The 20,436-nt window shown below is 36.4% G+C and overlaps 2 protein-coding genes across 2 annotated transcripts in view; one reads left to right on the top strand and one right to left on the bottom strand.

The window, feature by feature from the left end:
- The window catches only part of LOC137922918 (dynein axonemal intermediate chain 7 homolog), a 55,958-nt gene that overhangs the window by 16,742 nt on the left and 18,780 nt on the right, over positions 1–20,436 (bottom strand). Inside the window, exons 14-15 of the mRNA XM_068766029.1 lie at positions 19,893–19,968; positions 19,340–19,425 (exon numbers count right to left, since the gene is read on the bottom strand). Coding sequence (XP_068622130.1) covers positions 19,340–19,425; positions 19,893–19,968 — 162 coding nt within the window. The remainder of the gene's footprint in view (positions 1–19,339; positions 19,426–19,892; positions 19,969–20,436) is intronic.
- Positions 3,187–15,265, top strand: LOC137922728 (toll-like receptor 13). Its single transcript, XM_068765774.1, has 8 exons — positions 3,187–3,302; positions 3,568–3,698; positions 5,333–5,475; positions 7,361–7,517; positions 9,013–10,353; positions 11,186–11,319; positions 13,616–13,743; positions 14,873–15,265. The coding sequence occupies exons 1-8, from the start codon at positions 3,187–3,189 to the stop codon at positions 15,084–15,086; spliced, it is 2,364 nt and encodes a 787-aa protein (XP_068621875.1). The 3' UTR covers positions 15,087–15,265.

Raw genomic sequence — 20,436 nt, 5'->3', positions numbered from 1 at the left:
GTGAAGTGAGTGAAGTGAGCCGATGGAAGAAGGTTAGTCGCTGCAAAAATGGACTATAAGTCGCGCTATCTCCACACCGTGTTGTTGATAAGGATATTATAATGCTAATCAGATGCCTGTAAGTATATTCAACTGGAATACTGTAAAGTGGGTTATTTTTATTATTCTTTTCTTTAGATGCCCACTCAAAGGCATAGCAGCCAAAGATCATCATGATGACCAGTCCTGTTCTGCTCGAATCCAGAAACTTCCCCCAACTCTAACTATGGTTCATGGTCGTCACTCCAGAACCTTTTGGTGCTACCAGCCATCGTTTTTACGAGTAGTTCGCAGGGCAGGTAATTCAAATGAGCAATTCTAAGATCTATCTCACTGATCTTGATTTAAAGCGGGTCAATGTGCTGTAAATAATGTATTTTTTAAATCTTTCATAATTCAAGCATTTGACCTCTGTCTCTGATGTTTAGTTAAGACAATGTCTTACGATAACATATGCTTGCCCAAAAGAAACCTATTCACTCTTGTCCTGAAAACTATTATACTGTCCATTTATTGATATTATTAAAGTAATTTATAATTACAAAATAGTCAAATCAGGTTAGTCTAGAAAGAAATCAATTTCATATTGAGCTTGGCTAGGAAGTGTGAAAACTACGAAACGTCTTTTGGTTCAATATCCCTATGAGTAAAGATGAAAGTCTACCACGAATTTGTGTTACCAGTAACAGCATAGAAACGTTCTCCCTTACTCTAGGCCTTATAGGCAAGATATGACGTAAAGAGCAGCAGGGGCGGCTCTAGCTCGTGTAGCGCCCGTGTGCAATGAAACCCTGGCGCCCCCTAGGCCTGACCAACTCCCGCGGCTATAACTATTAACCTTGCCGTCGTAACAAGAAAGTTTTTTTCATATTCCAACAAGATATTTTATAAGTAGGTATAGCTTACAGTATGGTATTAGTTACGGCCTTTCTTATGACGGCAGAATAACACTCATTGTTTTTATGCCTGTAGCACATCTCTGTTGCGAAACTAAGCGGCGAACTGCGATAGTTTATGATTCGTCTTGTGTTTTAAGTTTTATGGAAAGCGAAATGTATTGAATTTGGCCACCGCGCTGGTTGGCTGCTTCTGTCATATCATTGTTGTACTATGATGGTTCAGGACGATGCTCTTAGCAGTCTCAGGGAGCGCCGCGGCGCCCGTGTGCATTGCACACCCTGCACTATAGGTTAAGTCGCCCCTGTCGAGCAGGAACAGGATCAGGAATATGGTGAATCATACAGTCCCTGACGAGCAGGAACAATAATAGGAATGTGGAGATTCATAGATATAAGTAACTGATATAGTCTAGCGGACTCGCATATGGCAGTAGAGAAATGCACGCATGCACAAATGGCATGGTAAAGTTTGTCGAAAGATAATGTATGCAATTTGCTTCTTATTTCCCCTATTGAAAATTTGTGGAGGAGACCCATGCCCAACAATGAACTGAAAGAGTGAACAAAGTGAACTGATTGAAATGATGCAAAAATGCATAGTATTTAATCTTATTAATATAAATTTATTGAAATTAAAATAAAACATGTAATATTGATGTACATGAGAAAAATATATAAACTAAATAAAGCTGTGATACTGCAATAGAAAATACAACTGAAGTGTTTGAGAATGGATAAAAGGAATGGAATGATCGAGAAAGGTAGATGGAATTATGGAATGATAGAAGGAAGAAAAAAAGATATTGTGAACTATGGAAGACGAGGATGAAAATAAAAAATTCACGTGAAAAAATTGTTAAGGAATAAAAAACCCTGTTCCCAACAAAATAGGGGAGGAAGGAGAGGTCCCAATAGCGAAGGCCTCATAAAAAAATGCACAGTGTATTTCACGAGAAGAAAAACCAGGAGTGAATTTTGTTAGACAAGTTGAGGTCTATAATGAAGTCTTTCAAGTTAAAGTTAAGGCCTAATAAGAGTTTACAACAAACACAGTAAGAGTTTGTTGTGAAGGTGCAAGTGAGACAGCTGCACATCTAGAGATAGAAGGCTTTTCGATTCTAACCTTCAATGGAAGCCTCACATTAAGTCTTGCGGCTTATTGCTGCAACTTATGCTGTTAGGAAGATAAAATGTTACTCTGATATCGATACTGCTAGTATAGTGTACTTTAGTTATTTCCAAAGAATTATGTCCTATGGATTGATACTTTGGGGTAGAGCTGCAGATATTGAAAATATATTTGTTTCGCAAAAGAGAGCCATCCGAGCTATTTACGGCTTAGGATCTCATTGAGAAAGCAGTTTACAGAGGTCAATATTCTTACAGAGACCTTACGATATATATATATATATATATATATGATATTTTTAAGTTTACAATTATTATATTAAATTTAAAAAAAAACAACTGTCAGTACCAAAAATTCGACTGCAAAAAGTCACTAATTTATTTGTAATAGACGGAATCAGATTTTTAAATAAAATTCCACAACACATTATTGAACTATTAACAAAATTCAAAACGCATATTAAAAATAAATCCACGGTAAAAGCTTATTATTCAATAAACGAATATTTAAATGACAAAAATACTTGGCAGTGATGTCGCCTGATTATTTTGATTTCATTTAGGCGATATCTGATAAAGTGTTTATGTATAAATCTTTGTTAAACTTTATTAAAATATTTTTTGTTGTAGAGTATCTTACTGCTTCTTCTTCACAACTAACATGCCATGATCCCTTCAATAAGTTCAAAAATAAAATTTCATAAATACACATTTATTTTGGTTTAGGCGGTGTAAATTTGATGACAAATATTTAAAAGAGTTTATCTATTTTAAACGATTTTTAAAATTCTTTTAAAGTGAAACTAACCTTGGTGATTATTATATAATTAACTCTAACAATTGCATTTAAGATATTAAAAAAAAATATCAGAACAAAAACTAATTTGGTGGCTTCTGATCTATTGAGACGCGGTCAGAAACTTAACCCTCGCAGTCATTAAAGCAAGTTACACACATTTCGGAAAAATAAAACCTCTTAAATGCAATAAGATTTATTTATATCTTCTTATTTATCTAAAACAATAGAGACCCTATATAACACCACATCCAATAGTCTAAATATGTTTTTGTGATGTGGATAAACGTTTATTGAATAATTAACATAATTTGTGCCCGGAAAATGAATAATGCGCCTACGAGCGGTTGCGCATCGTTCCCTAATTCAAATCCGACTCCCCGAGAACTGCAACAGCCGCGCGCGCACGTTCTGCGCCTTGGCTACCTGCCAAGGAGCAAGCAAGAGCGCGTATAGTGCACGCCGTGCGAGTGAGCGAGACGAGTGGACGAGACAAGCTAACGGTTGAGCGTTGTGACGACGTTTGCGGGAACTTTCAAATATGGCGGCTTTTTATGTAGCAATATTATTACAGTTTTAGATTTGAAAGTATATTATTTTAAATTTAGATTTTAGTGTCCTATATCATTACGAATTAATGAATAATACGCAACCCTGCAACCAGTGGTACGCAACAATTTCTAACATAACGTGACTACATTTCAGGATAGTCTCGTGTCTTCTCCATGGGTTGTCTGCCCAACCGCCCCCGCCGCCTATGGAGCGCTGCCTCACCGGCTACATGACGGACATCCAGTCTTGGGTCGACTTCCGTGGACGACTGACCAGCTCAGCATGTAAAACTAACATTTTTTTCCGTCTCACTTATCATTTCACCTTCAGTAATCGATTCCCCTACATTTTTGACGTTTAACCATCAGCCCCGACTGGCTCGATCACGTGTTAGATATTTAAAAGGTGATTAAAATATCAAGCATAACACATCATTCCCACTGTTATCATCAATCAAGTTATTTACAGTATAGTAGCCCACAACGTTTTTTGACTTTTTTTTAATCTTACAATAAACTGAATTTGAAAAAATGCTGGATTGGTTAACTTCTTTTTATTATTTAGCTCTTACTTACTATTTATATATTTATTTATTTGTTGTACATTCTAGAAAACATATAAATAGTTTCATAATTATAAATAAAAAAGTACAACGAGCGGTCTTATCACACGAGACAATTTCTTTCAGATAACTATAATATGGAAACAGTAGAATAAATAATGCGTAGTCAACGTGTACAAAATATACATATATACAAACATACATATGTATATAGCATATGTACTTATAATAAATAAGGTGTAATACATAATACAGTATAATATATACATAAATAAAAACAGTAAACTGCATGGTTTTTCCTTTAATATTATTTTAATGTTTTATTATTTGTTTTATTTGTACATTCAACAAGGATAACAGTTTTGTTACATCTGATGTAAATAAAAATGTTGCAAGCATCTGACATTTATGTATGCACCAGTTTTTGTTTAATGTACTATGTTCTTGTGTAAGTTTGTGTTTACGTTTGTTCATGTGCCTTAGAAGCCTTATAAAATTACTAACTTAATGTATGACATAAACCATGCCTTAAGGTTCTAGAGTGAAGAACTTGAACTGTCAAGCACAGCTTAGGACGATCACCAATGAGGTGGAAAGGGAGAATTTTAATATCCTCGGAAGACGCTAAATGAAAGCCTTTTTCAAATGGTACCATTGGAAATTACTGAAGAGGCAAATATCCAGCTATGGATGTCCAGCAGCTGAGATGTTGACAATGATTACCTAAATTCCTTTTTTAAAAAGTTAATAAGTCCATCACGTGTCTGAGTATACGAGTATGCATATAACTAGTTTCACGAGATGTCTTAAACTTTACTTTTGTTAAGTAACAGTGCACCGCCCGCCAGCCCGCTGATAAATGCGTATGCGGCAAACAATGCGAATCACACAACCGCCACCGCCAAATCACCCAACACGTGTTTCACCCCTCCACGGGGCATCTTCTGGAGTTATGTTACACTGATTAGTGCCAAACACAGAGAACAACTCTGTGAAGTGGCTAGATATTGGTCCTTTTCTTACTTAGGATGGACTTCTGCGAAGTAACGCCTGATTCCATTAAATATTTACTTTTGTTAATTATAAATCTAAAATTATAAGTATGTTATAAAATAAATATTATTCATTCAAGAGTTTTTATTTCGAAATGTGCGGAACTTGGTTTGTTCACTCATTTACATTATTTATGTCATTTTTTTAAATTTCATTTAAAAAGCTACTGTTTAGTTTCTGACCTGCTTTTAGCAGATCACCGTTCCAAGCCGGTGGTAGGTCATTACTTATTATGTTAAAATAATTGACAATTTAAAAGCACATGTAAATGCCGGAATTTGATAACAGTGTTTACAATTCCAGTGCAAGAGAATGCCATAGACGTTTCCTATCAACTCAACTCCATAGGGGAGCTAAGGCAACAGATGCAAAATTTCGGCCGATCCAGGAACAACTCCGTTCAATACCTCAGTTTAGCCAGATGTCAACTCCGATGGGTGCCCAGGGTAAGAATATTTTGATTTCAATTTTTAGACGCAAAACTGAAAGGATTTGAAAAACCTGAAAATTAGTTTCAGAATTTTCGTAGGTTTTGGATTTAATTAAAAAGTTCTACCATAAAATGACCATCCACGGCTTGATATACTTGCTTAATCACGGTTGAGGATGATGCTCTTAGCCCGGGGGCTTTTATAGCTTCATAGGAGCTTCACAAAGTGGATGTGTCCTTGAACTTAAAAATAAAACAAAAGTTGGACAGACGCGTTCCTGTTGCACTTAGTCATCAGTCGTAAACCGCTCTACCCGAGTAGAGCTGTGTGGTGTTAATGTTGTGGATATGCGACTTGGGACGGCAGCGTGGACTACAGGTGAGGAAAAGAGGGATCCAGATCCAACCTCGGTTAGGGAGAGAGCGGCTGCCCCCCTAAAAACGGGTGTTGTAGTGTGACGAGTAGCGTTTTATTCTGTTATAAATTACGTATTTTTTTTGGCACCCGCTATTGGGGACTTCTCCTTCCATCCCCTATTTAATAAGGAACGGGGTTTTGTATTTCTTAATAATTTTGTCACTTGAATTTTTCTCGTCTTCCATAGTACACAATATCTTTTTTTCCTTCTTCTATCATTCTACAATTCCATCTTCCTTTCTCAATCATTCCATTCCTTTTGTACATCCTCAAACACTTTAGTTATCCATTTCTATTGCAGTATCACAGTTCTAATTGGTTTAATTATTTTCTCGTGTACATTAATTACGTATTGTCCTATGCGGAGTATCTCAGGTTCAGTGGTTGCTGGTGCTTGTGTGGTTAACGCTTCCAGTGTTGTGAGTGTCTGCAGCAGGTGTGTTGCGTTTTTTGTGGGAACCCTTTAACAGGCATGGGTAGTACGTCTTTGGAAGGTCCCTTGGCAGTCACTGAGGTACGGGAGGAGTAGCGAGTAGCACTCGCTATGATAGGGTTTGGGTGAGAAGAGACCGACTCAAAGTAACTCTTTGAGCAAGCCTTGTAGAATTCTAGGAGCGTTGGGAGTTGGAGATCTACATTACGAAGATACCTCTTCGCATGGTTGGATATAGGATTCCATTGATCTCTTATATGTCCGGTTGATGGTGGTCTGCTTCCAATCTCTTCCAATGACATAACCAAGTGCGTCTGTTCACTTTGTGGACGGATGTTATACTTTTCTGTTGCCGGTCTTGAATCTTAACTTCAAAACATGCCATCCTGTCCACTACCAATTCAACCCCCCTATCCATTGGATTTCCTCTTTTATAATTCAATCTCTAAGAGAAATTCTGCGTATAGATCTGTCCATGGAGCGCTGAGCAATTGTGAACTGGCCAATGACCCTCAGAGTGAGAGACCACATATTTTGGCTTTTCACCGTTCTTCTTCTTCTTGTTCTTTTCAGCCATTGGACGCCCACTGCAAGGCATAGGCTTTCCCAAAAGATGTCTGTGATGTCCGGTTCATCTACTACCCATGACTTTAATTTTAGATTTTAAACTTTTATTTTTTGCGTTATTTTGTGGAATTCCATCCTAAGTAAGAAAGGGACCAATATTTAGCCACTTCCGCACATGCAGTGGTAGTCGTGCAACAAAGTGCATCGCCCGCCAGCCCGCTGATAATTGCGCATGCGGCAAACAATGCGAATTACACAACTAACACCGTTAAGTCACTCAACATGTGTTTCACCACTCCACGGTGTATCTTCAGGAGTTATGTTACACCGATTATTGTGTTTGTGTGTTTAGCACTAATCGGTGCCTGTGCGGAAGTGGGTAAATATTGGTCTTTTTCTTACACTTGATTGAACAAAGATATTTTGAATTTCGAATTTTATATATCTAGACATAGTAGCTTTATATATCTGGTCTGCTTCCAGCTGTTCCTGTTCAGAGACTCATCACGTCGGATCCTCACCGACACCGTTGTCTATCTGACGTTGTTTGGAAATGACTTTGATCCAGCTCCAACCATCGATCGCTTGTCTCTTCAGCAGCAAGAGTATGAGATGCGATTGGATAACAATAACTTGAACTGTGAGTGATCTTCTCTACTTTTCACACTTTAAGAATAGAACTGGTTGCTTAGCGGTAGATGACTGATATTTCCGATCGTGTGATGATGATTAGTTGGATTCCCGGGATATAATCTTATATGTCTTATACGTCGCCTGAGTAGACCCACTGCTGGGTAGACCGATGACATTATTAAAGTTGCCGGAAGTCGCTGGATACGGCAGGCAAAGGATCATCATCACCATCGTGGAGATCTTTGATGGAGGGCTATGTCATGCAGTGAACGTCCATCGACTGTAAAAAAGAAGAAAGAGAAGAAAGATCTTATATAATTCACAATTTGTGCACAGTTATATATCGTTCCCACTGCTCATAAATAAGTTTCCAGAGGATAGGTAGCATCTTCTTTATCATACCTGCCAAGCATAACGATTCTGGTATAACCCCCATAGATATCCTTGGCGGAGGCTCATGCCTTTCAGTGGGCTTTTACATGCTGAATTGCTGTTGATGAAACTGTTGGGACCAAAAGGTTCTAGAGTGGCGATCATGAGATGGTAGACGCTGGGTGGGTAGGCCGCCCATTAGGTAGACAGACAACATAGAAATATATCACGCAGAAGACACTGCTACCCAACCTTCTATAACTTGTTTGTATCCAGTAACAATATATAATTAATGACACAAAGTGTGAATTATTTAAGATTTTATATCGGGAATCGAAGCGGAGACCTACGATCGCAAGTCAAAGTCCTCTACAACTGGGCTACCATAGAAATTAATTCATTTATTTATATTATTATCCGCTCATTGATATTCATAATGAGCAATTGACGTATTTCGTGAGAAGAGTCGAATTTCAAAAAGTCAAAAAAGATCGCCACGACAGTCTTACGCTGTCTAGATCCAGTAAAAAACACATGTAAGACATAGTGTTTAGTCGCAAACGGTATCATTATTTGTTTATTTATAGAAACTAACATAATGAGAACATTTAATAATACTGCAAGACAATAATATCATTAGGGATAGAATAGAAGAGAAAGATAGATAGAATTGTAGAGTGAAAGAACAGAAAGATAGATAATGTGATGCATGAAAGAAGAGTATGGCAGTAAAAGATCAAATGTGAAAAAATTAATAAAAGTAAAAACCCTGTTCCCACACAAATAGGGGCCGAAGGATCCCAATAGCGGGGGCTTGAAAAAAAAACAGTAATCGCAAGAAGAGATCCTTTATCTCAGACAAAAGAATTCGCATCAGGATTGGAACAGAGTAGCAGAATTTTTAAGAACATCTACTCACAATTATTAAGAGCAATAGATATAAGAATCTAAAATTTACGTGAAAGTTATGTATGAGTCCATCTATTAAAATTGTCCAATACAGGATTTGTCAAACAAATTCTCAGAATAAAATTATTCATAGGAAATTTAAAAAAAAAATGTTTTTGTTTAAGGTTAAGGAACAATTTAATGTTCTGATGATGTATATCTGTCTCTTTCGTCATCCTCAGCTATTTCCTGGGCGGCAACTTTAAAAGAAACACAATTTCCGCATCTAAAGGAGTTAGATTTACGCATTTGCGGGATCACAGAATTGGGAAACGGAACATTCTCCACCATGCCGAACCTGGAGAAACTGTATCTGGGAGAGAATAACATATTTCATATCAACTCTTTGACATTTACTGGTCTTAAAAAATTAATACATTTGGATATCAGCAGAAATTGTGAAAACGATACGAATGGAAATTTCCAAGGTTTTACGTTTGATGATTTTAATGTTTTCTCCGGGCTCGTCAATTTGAGCTCGCTGGATTTGTCTTACTCGAGAATGTCACAGCGTAATGTTCACGCTTTCAAGAACATATCGAAAAATTTACAAAAATTGTCAATCTGCAATTCGGGCTTGACAAATATTGGTCCAGATATTTTCGATGGTACGTCAATTAGATTTCTAGATGTGTCTGGGAACGCAAATATATTTAGCAACATTAAAGGACTTCAATGTGTGTCGTCGACATTGCAAGTTGTGTATGCGGACAACATAGCTTTGACCAATTTTGATGTTTTTGAAAATTTAACATCACTTGAAATTTTACGAGTATCGAATAATGAAATCACAGAAATTAAAGAGAAAACAGCGATGACCCTTCCAAGCCTTCAGGTTCTTGATATGGACGCCAACAGAGTCACGACCTGGCATAAGCCCACTGTGTCTTTGATGCCGGAGCTAAAACTTCTGTCATTAAGAAATAATAACATCAACTCGATATCTGAAGTGATGGCAATAGACTTTACTAATCTAACATACATTGGTCTATCGGGTAATTTCATAGTTTGTAATTGCAATTTAAGAGAGATATTTGAAATTGCAATTAGAAATGAAAAGAATAGAGAAGACGAACACATTCACCCTTTGGAGTGTATCAACAGATCGCGGCTCACGGGTGTGATGTATGTCACGGCATACGATGACGTCAATACGATCATTGCAAACAGAAATCCAGTCAGACCAGTTTGCGTTGGTAGGAAATGTGAAGACGTTGTACTGGAAATATCAGGAAACTATCTCTTGTTGGACTACAATCAGAATACTTACCATTGTCTGATGATGTCCAATGGTATATCCACTTCAGTTAAAGCAGTTCCATCTTGCAAGACCCGCAAGGATTTCGATGGAAATGAAGTAATGTTCCCAACTTGGAATAGACTTTACCTACTAATAATACTGCTTATAATTTTACCATTTTTGTTTTACGGATTCGTCTACAGGAGAAATTTAAGATATTTCCTTATAACAGTAAGAAATTCTGCAACATTGAGTTTGATAAGTAGAGAAGAAATCATCGATGGTAAGTACTCTGCATATTTATGACACTCTATACATAATAATAAATAATGCTTTATTGTAATGAATTATAATTTACAATAAGTATTGTTCTCTGCAGACTTTAACTAGACTATAACTTTAAGAAAATTAGTATTTCGTTTTTCATAGTGATCACTCTAAACAGGTTGATTTTAAATAGGTAATAAATAAGCTTATTGCTGACAAATGATCTGTACTATTGACACCATTAACCAATCAACCTGTATATGTTAGATTTTTAGTCTGAATATCTGTAGATTTCACATGAACTATTCATTTATTTACCCGTAACAATTTCATATGATTACGGATCTTTGAAGGTTAACCATGGTTCTAAATCAAAATACTTGTTTGGTAGACGCAATAAGTTTTGGATATTGTTACGTACTGTGGGTTCTGACTCGGAATGAAACACCACTGGTTCACAAGGAGTCCTTTATTCACAAATCAGATGGTCACCCTACTTTAACACAAAGTATACTTTCGCTTAGTACAAACTACGCTTTCAAGTCGCTCAAGAAATCACCGTCCAAATAACTTACTAAATAGTCACTTTGTATCACTGATCGTAGATCTTAATCTTATAACTCGAAAAACAACACTGAACTGTCGACATGAGGAGTACACTTATTTATACTACGGATAAGGTTCTAGTAAGTTCGAGATAGTACTCGGTTAGAATTTTCGAGAACCGTATACAAAAATCTATAAATAACTTCAAGGTCACGTGTGTTCACGGCACTTCTTGATCCTGGGGTTCCGTGTTTATAGTTTAGAGGGTTCTGTAACTCGTGCTTTGTAACAATATGTTTCAGAAAATACTATCTTCAACTATGATGTGTTTGTTTCGTATTGCAACGACGACAGAGCGTGGGTTCTCGACCACCTTCTCCCACACGTGGAGAAAGACTGTAGCATCAGCGTGTGTTTACACGAAAGAGATTTTATGGTAAGAAAACCTACTTTTTTCTTAATCATGGTTTATTTCATTGCATAGGTCATTTGTCTGCAAAACCTTTTTAAAAGCCTTTGGAATGGAATCAGGCGTTACCTCGCGGAAGTCCATCCTAAGTAAGAAAAGGACCAATATTTAAGCACTTCCGCACATGCAGTGGTAGTCGTGCAACAAAGTGTACCGCCCGCCAGCCCGCTGATAAATTATAACAGTTACTCTGTGTTTGGCACTAATCGGTGTAACATAACTCCTGAAGATGTCACGTGGAGGGGTGAAACACGTGTTGAGTAATTTGGTGGTGGCGGTTGTGTGATTCGCTTTTTTTGCCGCATACGCATTTATCAGCGGGCTGGCGGGCGGTGCATTTCATTGCACGACTACCACTGCATGTGCGGAAGTGCTTAAATATTGGTCCTTTTCTTACTTTTTAAAAGCCTTTACACCTACTTGCCGTATACCATATGAAGCGATCACTTTCAAAGATATTGTATTATTTTTATATTACAATGTAAATGCCAGTAGAGAAATGTCTACCGGGAAAGATGGTAAACAATAATAAATTTTAATATATACCTTATTTATCATTACGTTTTTATTTCTAAAACCATTAATTGGACAGTATATACCATACATTAATTGGCAGCAAATGATCTCTACATTCATTTCTTTAGAGCTTTTACACTTAAAAAATCACCCTGTATTCATTTCACTTTGAACCAACAGTAATGTACGTGAAGACAAATGCTAGTAGAACCGAAATTGATAGTAACTAGAATGAAACTAATTTTCTTTCTAAAAGTAATGTTTAACCTAAAGAAAAGGCTTTCTATTCAATAAACGAATATTTAAATGACAAGAATCCTTGGTAGTGATGTCGCCTGAATATTTTGATTTTATTTAGCAGTATTAGTAGTAGTATAGTTAGATAGTGTATATTTATATATCTGTGTTGTTAAACATTATTAAAAGATGTGTTGTAGTGGAGTTTCTTCCTGCTTCTTCTCCACAACTATAACACCTTGCAAAGCAGAGTAGAGTTAATAATAATGGATTTAAAAAATAAGTTGACAATCAAAGGTTTCTGTTGGTAATTCTAATGTTGAATAAATGATTTCTTTTCAATCCTATGAAATATATGATCGATCATAATTTCACTTCCCAGGACAGCAGTCAAATTTAGTTGTATTAAGGACACTTATGAGAGTGATCACATAAAAAAAAGTGTCGAGCTTCTTGTGGGCTCTTTTAGCGTACGTCAACACTTGTATATTTTTTTTAAGCTCATATCATATTAATAAGTTGACGATCAATAAGAGTTCTGTTAAAAGTTCCAATATTAAATAGAGTAGTTTTATCTTTTATCTTTATCTTAAAATAAAGCTACGGTCGTACAAACGCACTCAGATCAGAGAAAAGTCTGTAACAAACTCAGTCTAAATTTCCTTGTTTTTACTATCACAAACATTCTTAAATCAAAATAAGATAGATTTTCTTGTTCAAACATCGGCATATGGCCACAGATTTATATATCATGAATAAGTTAAATGTTATCATCACCATTATATCACCCTGACCTTCCAGTGGGATGCAAAAGGTGATTAATAGATGTAAAAGCTTAAATGTATGATTCATTTGTCAGTAAAAAGCTTCTGCATCTGTTTAATTTTTTAGTCACTAACTTTTCTATATCACTATCATAATTTTATCTGAAGAATGTCCACTACTGGGCATGGGCCTGCAATTAGCGTCTTACAACGACTTTAATAGGGTTGTCATTCCACCTCGTGCCGAGCTATCCTAAGCTTGTGTTATGTGCGTATTTAACGGAATCAGGCGTTACCTTGCGGAAGTCCATCGTAAGTAAGAAACGGACCAATATTTAGCCACTTCCGCACATGCAGTGGTAGTCGTGCAACAAAGTGCACCGCCCGCCAGCCCGCTGATAAATGCGCATGCGGCAAACAATGCGAATTACACAACTGCCACCGTCAAATCACTCAATCTTCAGGAGTTATGTTACACCGACAAGATGCCCCGTGGTGGGGTGAAACACGTGTTGAGTGATTATTTGAAATATTGGTCCTTTTCTTACTTGGGATAGATAGAAGACGATTCTAAACATAAAATAGTAACCTAAAAATTGCGACTCTTTATTTTCAATCTTACATAACACATTACTTAATCAATTATAATAAATGTTTCAGTTACATCTTGTACCAGTAGGTGAAGGTGTATTTAATTTTAACACGTTTCAACATATGTGCGTATTTTTAAATATTTATCTTTGAAGGTGGGACTGTCGATCTTGGAGAACATAGTATCCTGTATGGACCGTTCGAAGACCATCATGCTGATCCTGTCGCAGAAGTTCCTGCTCAGCCAGTGGTGCCAGTTTGAGATGCATCTAGCTCAGCATAGGTGATATTTTGAGTCAATTCAACACATTTCTCTATAACCAATGTATTTGACGTACTTAAAAATATATAGACAATATTACATATTACATATTACATATGACAAAACTTAATGAAAGATCTTAAGAAGTATACATGAAGAGAAAGAAAATAAAAAAGATGTGAATAATTAAATAATTTTGCCCGTAAAGTCCCTGTCTCACAAAAGATAGGGGGTACAAGAGGCCCCCAATAGCGGGGGCCAAAAATAATATTACATATTTGGTGTATATATTGAAACAGCAGTCAACAGGCTTATTTAGCTTCTGTATATTTACTCTCCTTTTTCTCCGTCACAATCTGAGTCACACGTTCCTTTATTTTCCTCCACAATGTCTCACATTCTTCTAGATTAATATTATTCTTCTATACATCATATTTCTTACTTCTTCGCTTCTATAACATCACAGTAGGTTTCGTGTACATCACAGTTCAATTTAATTATTGTCTTTGATTACATGCCTCATAATCTAAATACACACTTACATATTTTAAGATCAAGATGCTTAGTACGCGAGGTCAAGTGGAATTTGTAATCTATTGCAGATACGGGGCTTGCTTTCTTTACATGCCTATGGACACTATATGTCTTTGAAAAAATATAGTTTCACATCTGTTAGGTTTTAAAACACCGCGTATATACAATCTGCTTTTAAAAAACAGGTGGTTACAGGTGTACAAATTCTAAATAGGTCAATATGCAGCGTATTTGCTATAAGGTTAATGCTGCACTCTAAGTCAGGGGCGAACAACCTTTTTGAAAAACAAGTCAATTTAAAAATTTTAATTTTTTTTGATGGGTCATTCATAAATTTACACTATGATAATTTACAAAACATTATTAATGATAAAATTTGGAATGAAAAGATATGAAATTGAATGAAAAATATACATTTCACTTATTTATATGTATGCCATCATAGCGATTCGGTATTCTTTATCGCCATATTCCAATTTAATAAATAAAACAATGAACAATCATATAGAGATGACAGGTTCCAAATTCAAAACTAATGTTTTGTTTATTTTTAAATATAAATGCATTTATGACCCGGCTAAGTATATATTGTTTTTTAATCATATATATTTCACAGGCTATTAGAAACAAGACGAGAGGATCTAATTCTCGTGCTCCTTGAGGACATACCGCGTCGGCTACGTCCAAACACACTACACTACCTGATGCTGACAAACACGTACATCGTGTGGCCGAAGGAGGAATCCGAGAGGCATTTGTTCTGGAGGAGGCTGAAGAAGAGTCTAGTGATTCATAAAATGCAACAACCGGAGAACGTGTCTCTGGCGTGAAGAGAAATGAAAGTCAGCTACTCGGAAACTTTCACCTAAAGTTTATTTATGATAGGAGAACTGCTTAATATTTGATTATAAAGATAATCAGTTTGACGTCGACTGCAAGGCGAAAACCTCCTTCAAAGAACTCTTTGTTTGGCACTAATCGGTGTAACATAACTCCTGAAGATGCCCCGTGGAGGAGTGTAACACGTGTTGAGTGATTTGACGATGGCAGTTGTGTAATTCACATTGTTTGCCGCATACGCATTTATCAGCGGTCTGGCGGGCGGTGCACTTTGTTGCACGACTACCACTGCATGTGCGGAAGTGGCTAAAAATTGGTCTTTTTCTTACTTAGGATGGACTTCCGCAATGTAACGCCTGATTCTATTAAATATTCAAAGAACTTTACAAAGCCTGGTCTTGTTGCAGCGACTTTCTGCGACCTTTAGTATGTTACAGTACATTTAATAGGTTTACCCACGCTTTCGCATCTTTTGCATCCAACAGTCGTCGGTAAAAAGTGCGATATGCTCCACCCATTGCCATTTCAGACAAGCAACACTTCCAGCTTCGTTGGTGACTTTGTTCCTTCTGCGTATGTCCTCATTTGTGATTCGATCTCGCAGCGATACTCCTAACATACCCCTCTCCGTTGCACTCTGGGTGACTTTGATCCTTTTTCTCTTTCCATACTTAAGTATACGTCAATAACTTTACTTCCAATTGTAGTATATAAATAGATATAGAGATTCCAAACTTAGATTTCACTTTATTTAACTTTATATAATAGTACAATGTACAATATAGCAATGAAGCTATTTATCTCCATCACCCTGATTTGATATATATATAAAAGCTATTTAATGGAATCGGGCGTTACCTCGCGGAAGTCCATCCTAAGTAAGAAAAGGACCAATATTTAGCCACTTCCGCACATGAAGTGGTAGTCGTGCAACAAAGTGCACCACCCGCCAGCCCGCTGATAAATGCGTATGCGGCAAACAATGCGAATTACACAACCGCCACCACCAAATTACTCAACACGTGTTTCACCCCTCCACGGGGCAGTTCAGCAGTTACACTGATTAGTGCCAAACACAGAGTCAACAACAATATTGGTCCTTTTCTCACTTATATAAAAGCTTTAAAGGTCTGAATGTGCATTACATTTGCTAACAATTAATGTATGGTAATTGTCGAGTGGTGATCAAGATCCGGTAGAGGAGCCGTGGGCACGTCTCTCACTAGAAGGACTGACGATGAAGAAGAATATATTTAATGGAATCAGACGTTACCTTGCGGAAGTCCATCCTAAGTAAGTAAAGGACCAATATTTAGCCCGCTGATAAATGCATATACGTATGTATGGACCAATATTTGGCCACTCTCAGTCAGACTCTGTGTTTAACACTAATCGATGTAACATAACTCCTGAAGATGCCCCGTGGAGGGGTGAAACACATGTTGAGTGGTTTAACGGTGGCAGTTGTGTAATTCGCATTGTTTGCCGCATACGCATTTATCAGCGGGCTGGCGGGCGGTGCACTTTGTTGCACGACTACCACTGCATGTGCTATATATTGGTCCGTTGTGAAGTGGCTATATATTGGTCCTTTACTTACTGAAGAAGAATATGGTATACCCTATACAAAAATCACTGGTTTCAGAAGTAATAAACAACACAATGATAGGAAAGTAAGAAAAATCGTTTTCAAAAATCATATTACTACATATTAAAATGAATTATTATTTACTATCTGTCTTTATAACGCCAGAAATTATTAGCCAGTCGCATTCCTATAGAAAAAAAGTCATTTAATGTAACATATTTCAAAGTCATCACCTTATCACCTTATATATTATGATTGGATATAGGTGTAATAGATATAGAAGTTTTTGCACATAAATTAGCTATACATTAACCCCTTTTATGCTTTTACATATATATCTAATCGTACTGTAAATTCATAATGTATTTCATGTAAAAAACACAAATTTTATTGTTGACAACATTTATGGATTACAATCGATTAAAGCAGTTATGTTGTGTGCGATGATACCACACCGAGATCGCCAACACTACCAATCGTGGCGATGATGGTATATTCCTCATAGATATCTTTGGGATGTCCCATGCCTTGAAGTCGGCGTTTATAGGCTGAATCGACAATGGTTACAGTTTAAATTTAACTGCCAGTTTATTATTTTGTAAATTATTTGTTTGTAAACTAAATGATGTAATATTTATGTCCAATGTTAAACTTAAGATTTAGTTTTAGATACAGTTAGTTGAGATTGTATTTTTTACATTGTAAATATGTTATTGTGATGTTATTATTAATAAAAATAAATTAATATTTGTTACTTTGTTAACTTGTATTCATGTATAGAATCTTCCATCTAGTTTAATAAAAGCGTCTGTCCGAAGTAGTGTTTACCGCTCTTTGGCTTCCATTACAAAACCTATTTATTCTGAATTACCAATCTGTTGCATCAGGCCGTCTTTGGGTCGACTCATTTCTTATTCGATCTATAATAAAAGATCATATATTGTAACACCTAACACAACTATGTGACTCAATAAGTTCATTGTTATTTTTTAGACTATCGCTATAGTAATGCTGTGATCAAAAAGACATGATTTTATTTTAAATATGTAATTTTTTACAAATCAATTTCACCTCCTTCAATGTTAACAATGTCTGTGTGAGTAAGTGACGGAAAGCTTTTTATAGACCTCAAAACAGTCAAAATAGTTAATTTCCGGCATAGCCTTCCAAACGTGTCAAAACGTGGAATCAGGCGTTACCTTGCGGAAGTTCATCCGAAGTAAGAAAGGTACGAATATTTAGCCACTTCCGCACATGCAGTGGTAGTCGTGCAACAAAGTGCACCGCCCGCCAGTCCGCTGATAAATGCGTATGCGGCAAACAATGCGAATTATACAACTGCCACCGTCAAATCTCTCAACACGTGTTTCACCCCTCCACGGGGCATCTTCAGGAGTTATGTTACACCGATTAGTGCCAAGTCTCACTCACTCTGTGTTTGAAAGTGGCTAAATATTGGCCCCTTTCTTAAATAACCAGAAGTCGTACGGAGCTAAATCAGGCAAATACGCTGGTTTCAAAACGATATCGGCTAAGTAAAAACTCAACTGACATCGTTCTGAAAAAAAGTTGCGAAGAACCAATGCAGTATGACATCGACCAATCGAGACTTGACATGTTTGAGATACAAAACATCCTTCGAAATGGTTTGGGCTGAACCAAATGATATTCCAACGTTTAAAAATCAGATGTTTGGCAAATATTATAGACACTACCAACCGAGAAAAAAAAATATCTGCCTTCCTAATGCCAGGGAGTTATTACAATTTCATCTTACTTTTTATTCACATCGTATATTGTGAACACTTTTGTTCGTCTAGTAAAATCTCAGAAGATCCTAATTCGAAAGAAAATAGAGTCACAATTACTTCATCCAAGCGTAGCAAGCGCAACCTAATCTGAAAGGAGGTCATTTGAAACTCAGTAGGGTTATTTCTTTAGAATCACTTTTACAAACATCCTAAATACAGTAGTTAGTAATTCACTTCCAAGTTCTATTATCACTTAAACTATCTTTTGCACTATAATTCGATCTTCTGTTAGGTTAATAAACTTTAAATGTCTCAGTATCATCATAAAAAATGAATAATAATTCGCCATTTTTAAATAGTTTAATGTAATAGACTACATAGTTGCCTATAAAGGTTATACTAATTTTTTGGAACCTAGGGAAAGGTGTTAGAAAACTACCTTTATTTCAAGTGCTAGCAATCTATGTACATCGCATGGTCAATAATATTCGAGATTCGTTCAGCATTGAGTTGAAAATTATCAATGCTCAGATAAAGGAAACCCAATCCAAGGTGCTGAATACGACCGACCTTGGAGACGATCGGTTGCTATGCGCGGAATATCGTAAAATCATTCTTTTAGTCACAAATGGTTACTTGTCCTGGCATTTTCAGGACACGAAAGTTTGAAGAAAGCTTTCTCAGGAGTTACAATTCAGGTCGTAGAGATTTTAGACCACTTCGACGTACGTTCCTTGGAGTGATTGTGTGCAAAGGCATCCCAAAAATTAGACAAGTATAAATTCTGATGAATTCCCAGTAAAAACGTAACAGAGTTTCAGAACGCGTACAACGCCATCTATTGAAATATTTTTAAAAGTTTTTTTTACTATGTGGTCAGTATTTGATAATAGGCGGTACTTACGCGTGGTGAGCGTGATGCCACCTTGCATCCGTTTCTCCTGAGGCGGCGTGGTAAGGAGATCCAAGTTGAGGATACCACCACAGATCCTGTGAAAGAACGGATTAAACTTATTGTAGACAAGCGAATCCCAGATGCCATGGGGATCCCCTGGGGTATGCCTGAGGCCTTCTTCTTCTTTTTAGCTGATGGACGGCCATTGAAAGGATAGGCCTTTCCCAAAGATCGTCACGATGACAGGTCTTGCATTGGTATCCATCGACTCCCTGTAAACTTAACTATTTCTCCGGTCTACCTAGTAGGGGACCTACCTACGCCGCGTCTACCGTGGCGCCCTTGGTACCCTTGGAGATACGTGGGGTAAAAAGTCGTTTGGTGATTATTTTAAATGCTTTTATAAGAAATCTATGATGGTTGCTTATATCTAGCAGTAGGCGACCAGCGTCTGAAATGATGATGACGATGGTGATGGTGATGACGACGACGATAATGTTGATGATAAAGTATTATTTACTAGCTATAAATGATTTAGGAAGCAAGTTATGGGATTCGTTACCTGTATTTACGCAAGTTCACCTCTCCGGACTTTGTCTTCGTGAAGCATTGCTTCAAGTACTTTGCAAACGCCAATTCTGTATTTAAAAATATTCTTTTTTCAAAAAACTAACTCTTAAATTCAAATTAAAAATAATTATTGAACACGCAATGGATAACATCTCTGTGACGTCTGTATATATATATATATATATATATATATATATATATATATATATATATATATATATATATACAGAGATGATATATATATATATATATATATATATATATATATATATATATATATGTATATAAAATGACAAGAACAAGGGAAAGAAAGTCTGCGGGACCATATATCCCCCTCTCCAATAAAAAGACAATCGCTGTGATAATTTTGATATAGTTTTTAATTATATGCAATCTACGAGTTGCCAATACCGCTTGTCATAAATAAACAAGATAAAGTACAAACATGAATAAAAAAATTATACGAAGCTTTCTTTGAAATACATCGAAAGATTGTTCGATATAAAATTAGCTTTCAAACTATACAAAGGTTATAA

The sequence above is a fragment of the Battus philenor genome, unplaced genomic scaffold, assembly GCF_028537555.1.
Source record: "Battus philenor isolate CCGP_79_NKW_IND1 unplaced genomic scaffold, ilBatPhil1.0.hap1 SCAF_20, whole genome shotgun sequence".
Classification (NCBI taxonomy): Eukaryota; Metazoa; Arthropoda; class Insecta; order Lepidoptera; family Papilionidae; genus Battus; species Battus philenor.
This window is presented reverse-complemented; position numbering and strand designations above follow the sequence as displayed.

What these genes read in the sequence shown, in the direction of transcription:
- LOC137922728 (XM_068765774.1), top strand. Translation starts at nt 3,187, where the DNA reads ATGAATAATGCGCCTACGAGCGGTTGCGCATCGTTCCCTAATTCAAAT. An exon ending in ACGACTGACCAGCTCAGCAT is followed by an intron (nt 3,699 to 5,332) that starts GTAAAACTAACA and finishes TTACAATTCCAG; the next exon opens with TGCAAGAGAATGCCATAGAC. An exon ending in TACACGAAAGAGATTTTATG is followed by an intron (nt 11,320 to 13,615) that starts GTAAGAAAACCT and finishes TTATCTTTGAAG; the next exon opens with GTGGGACTGTCGATCTTGGA.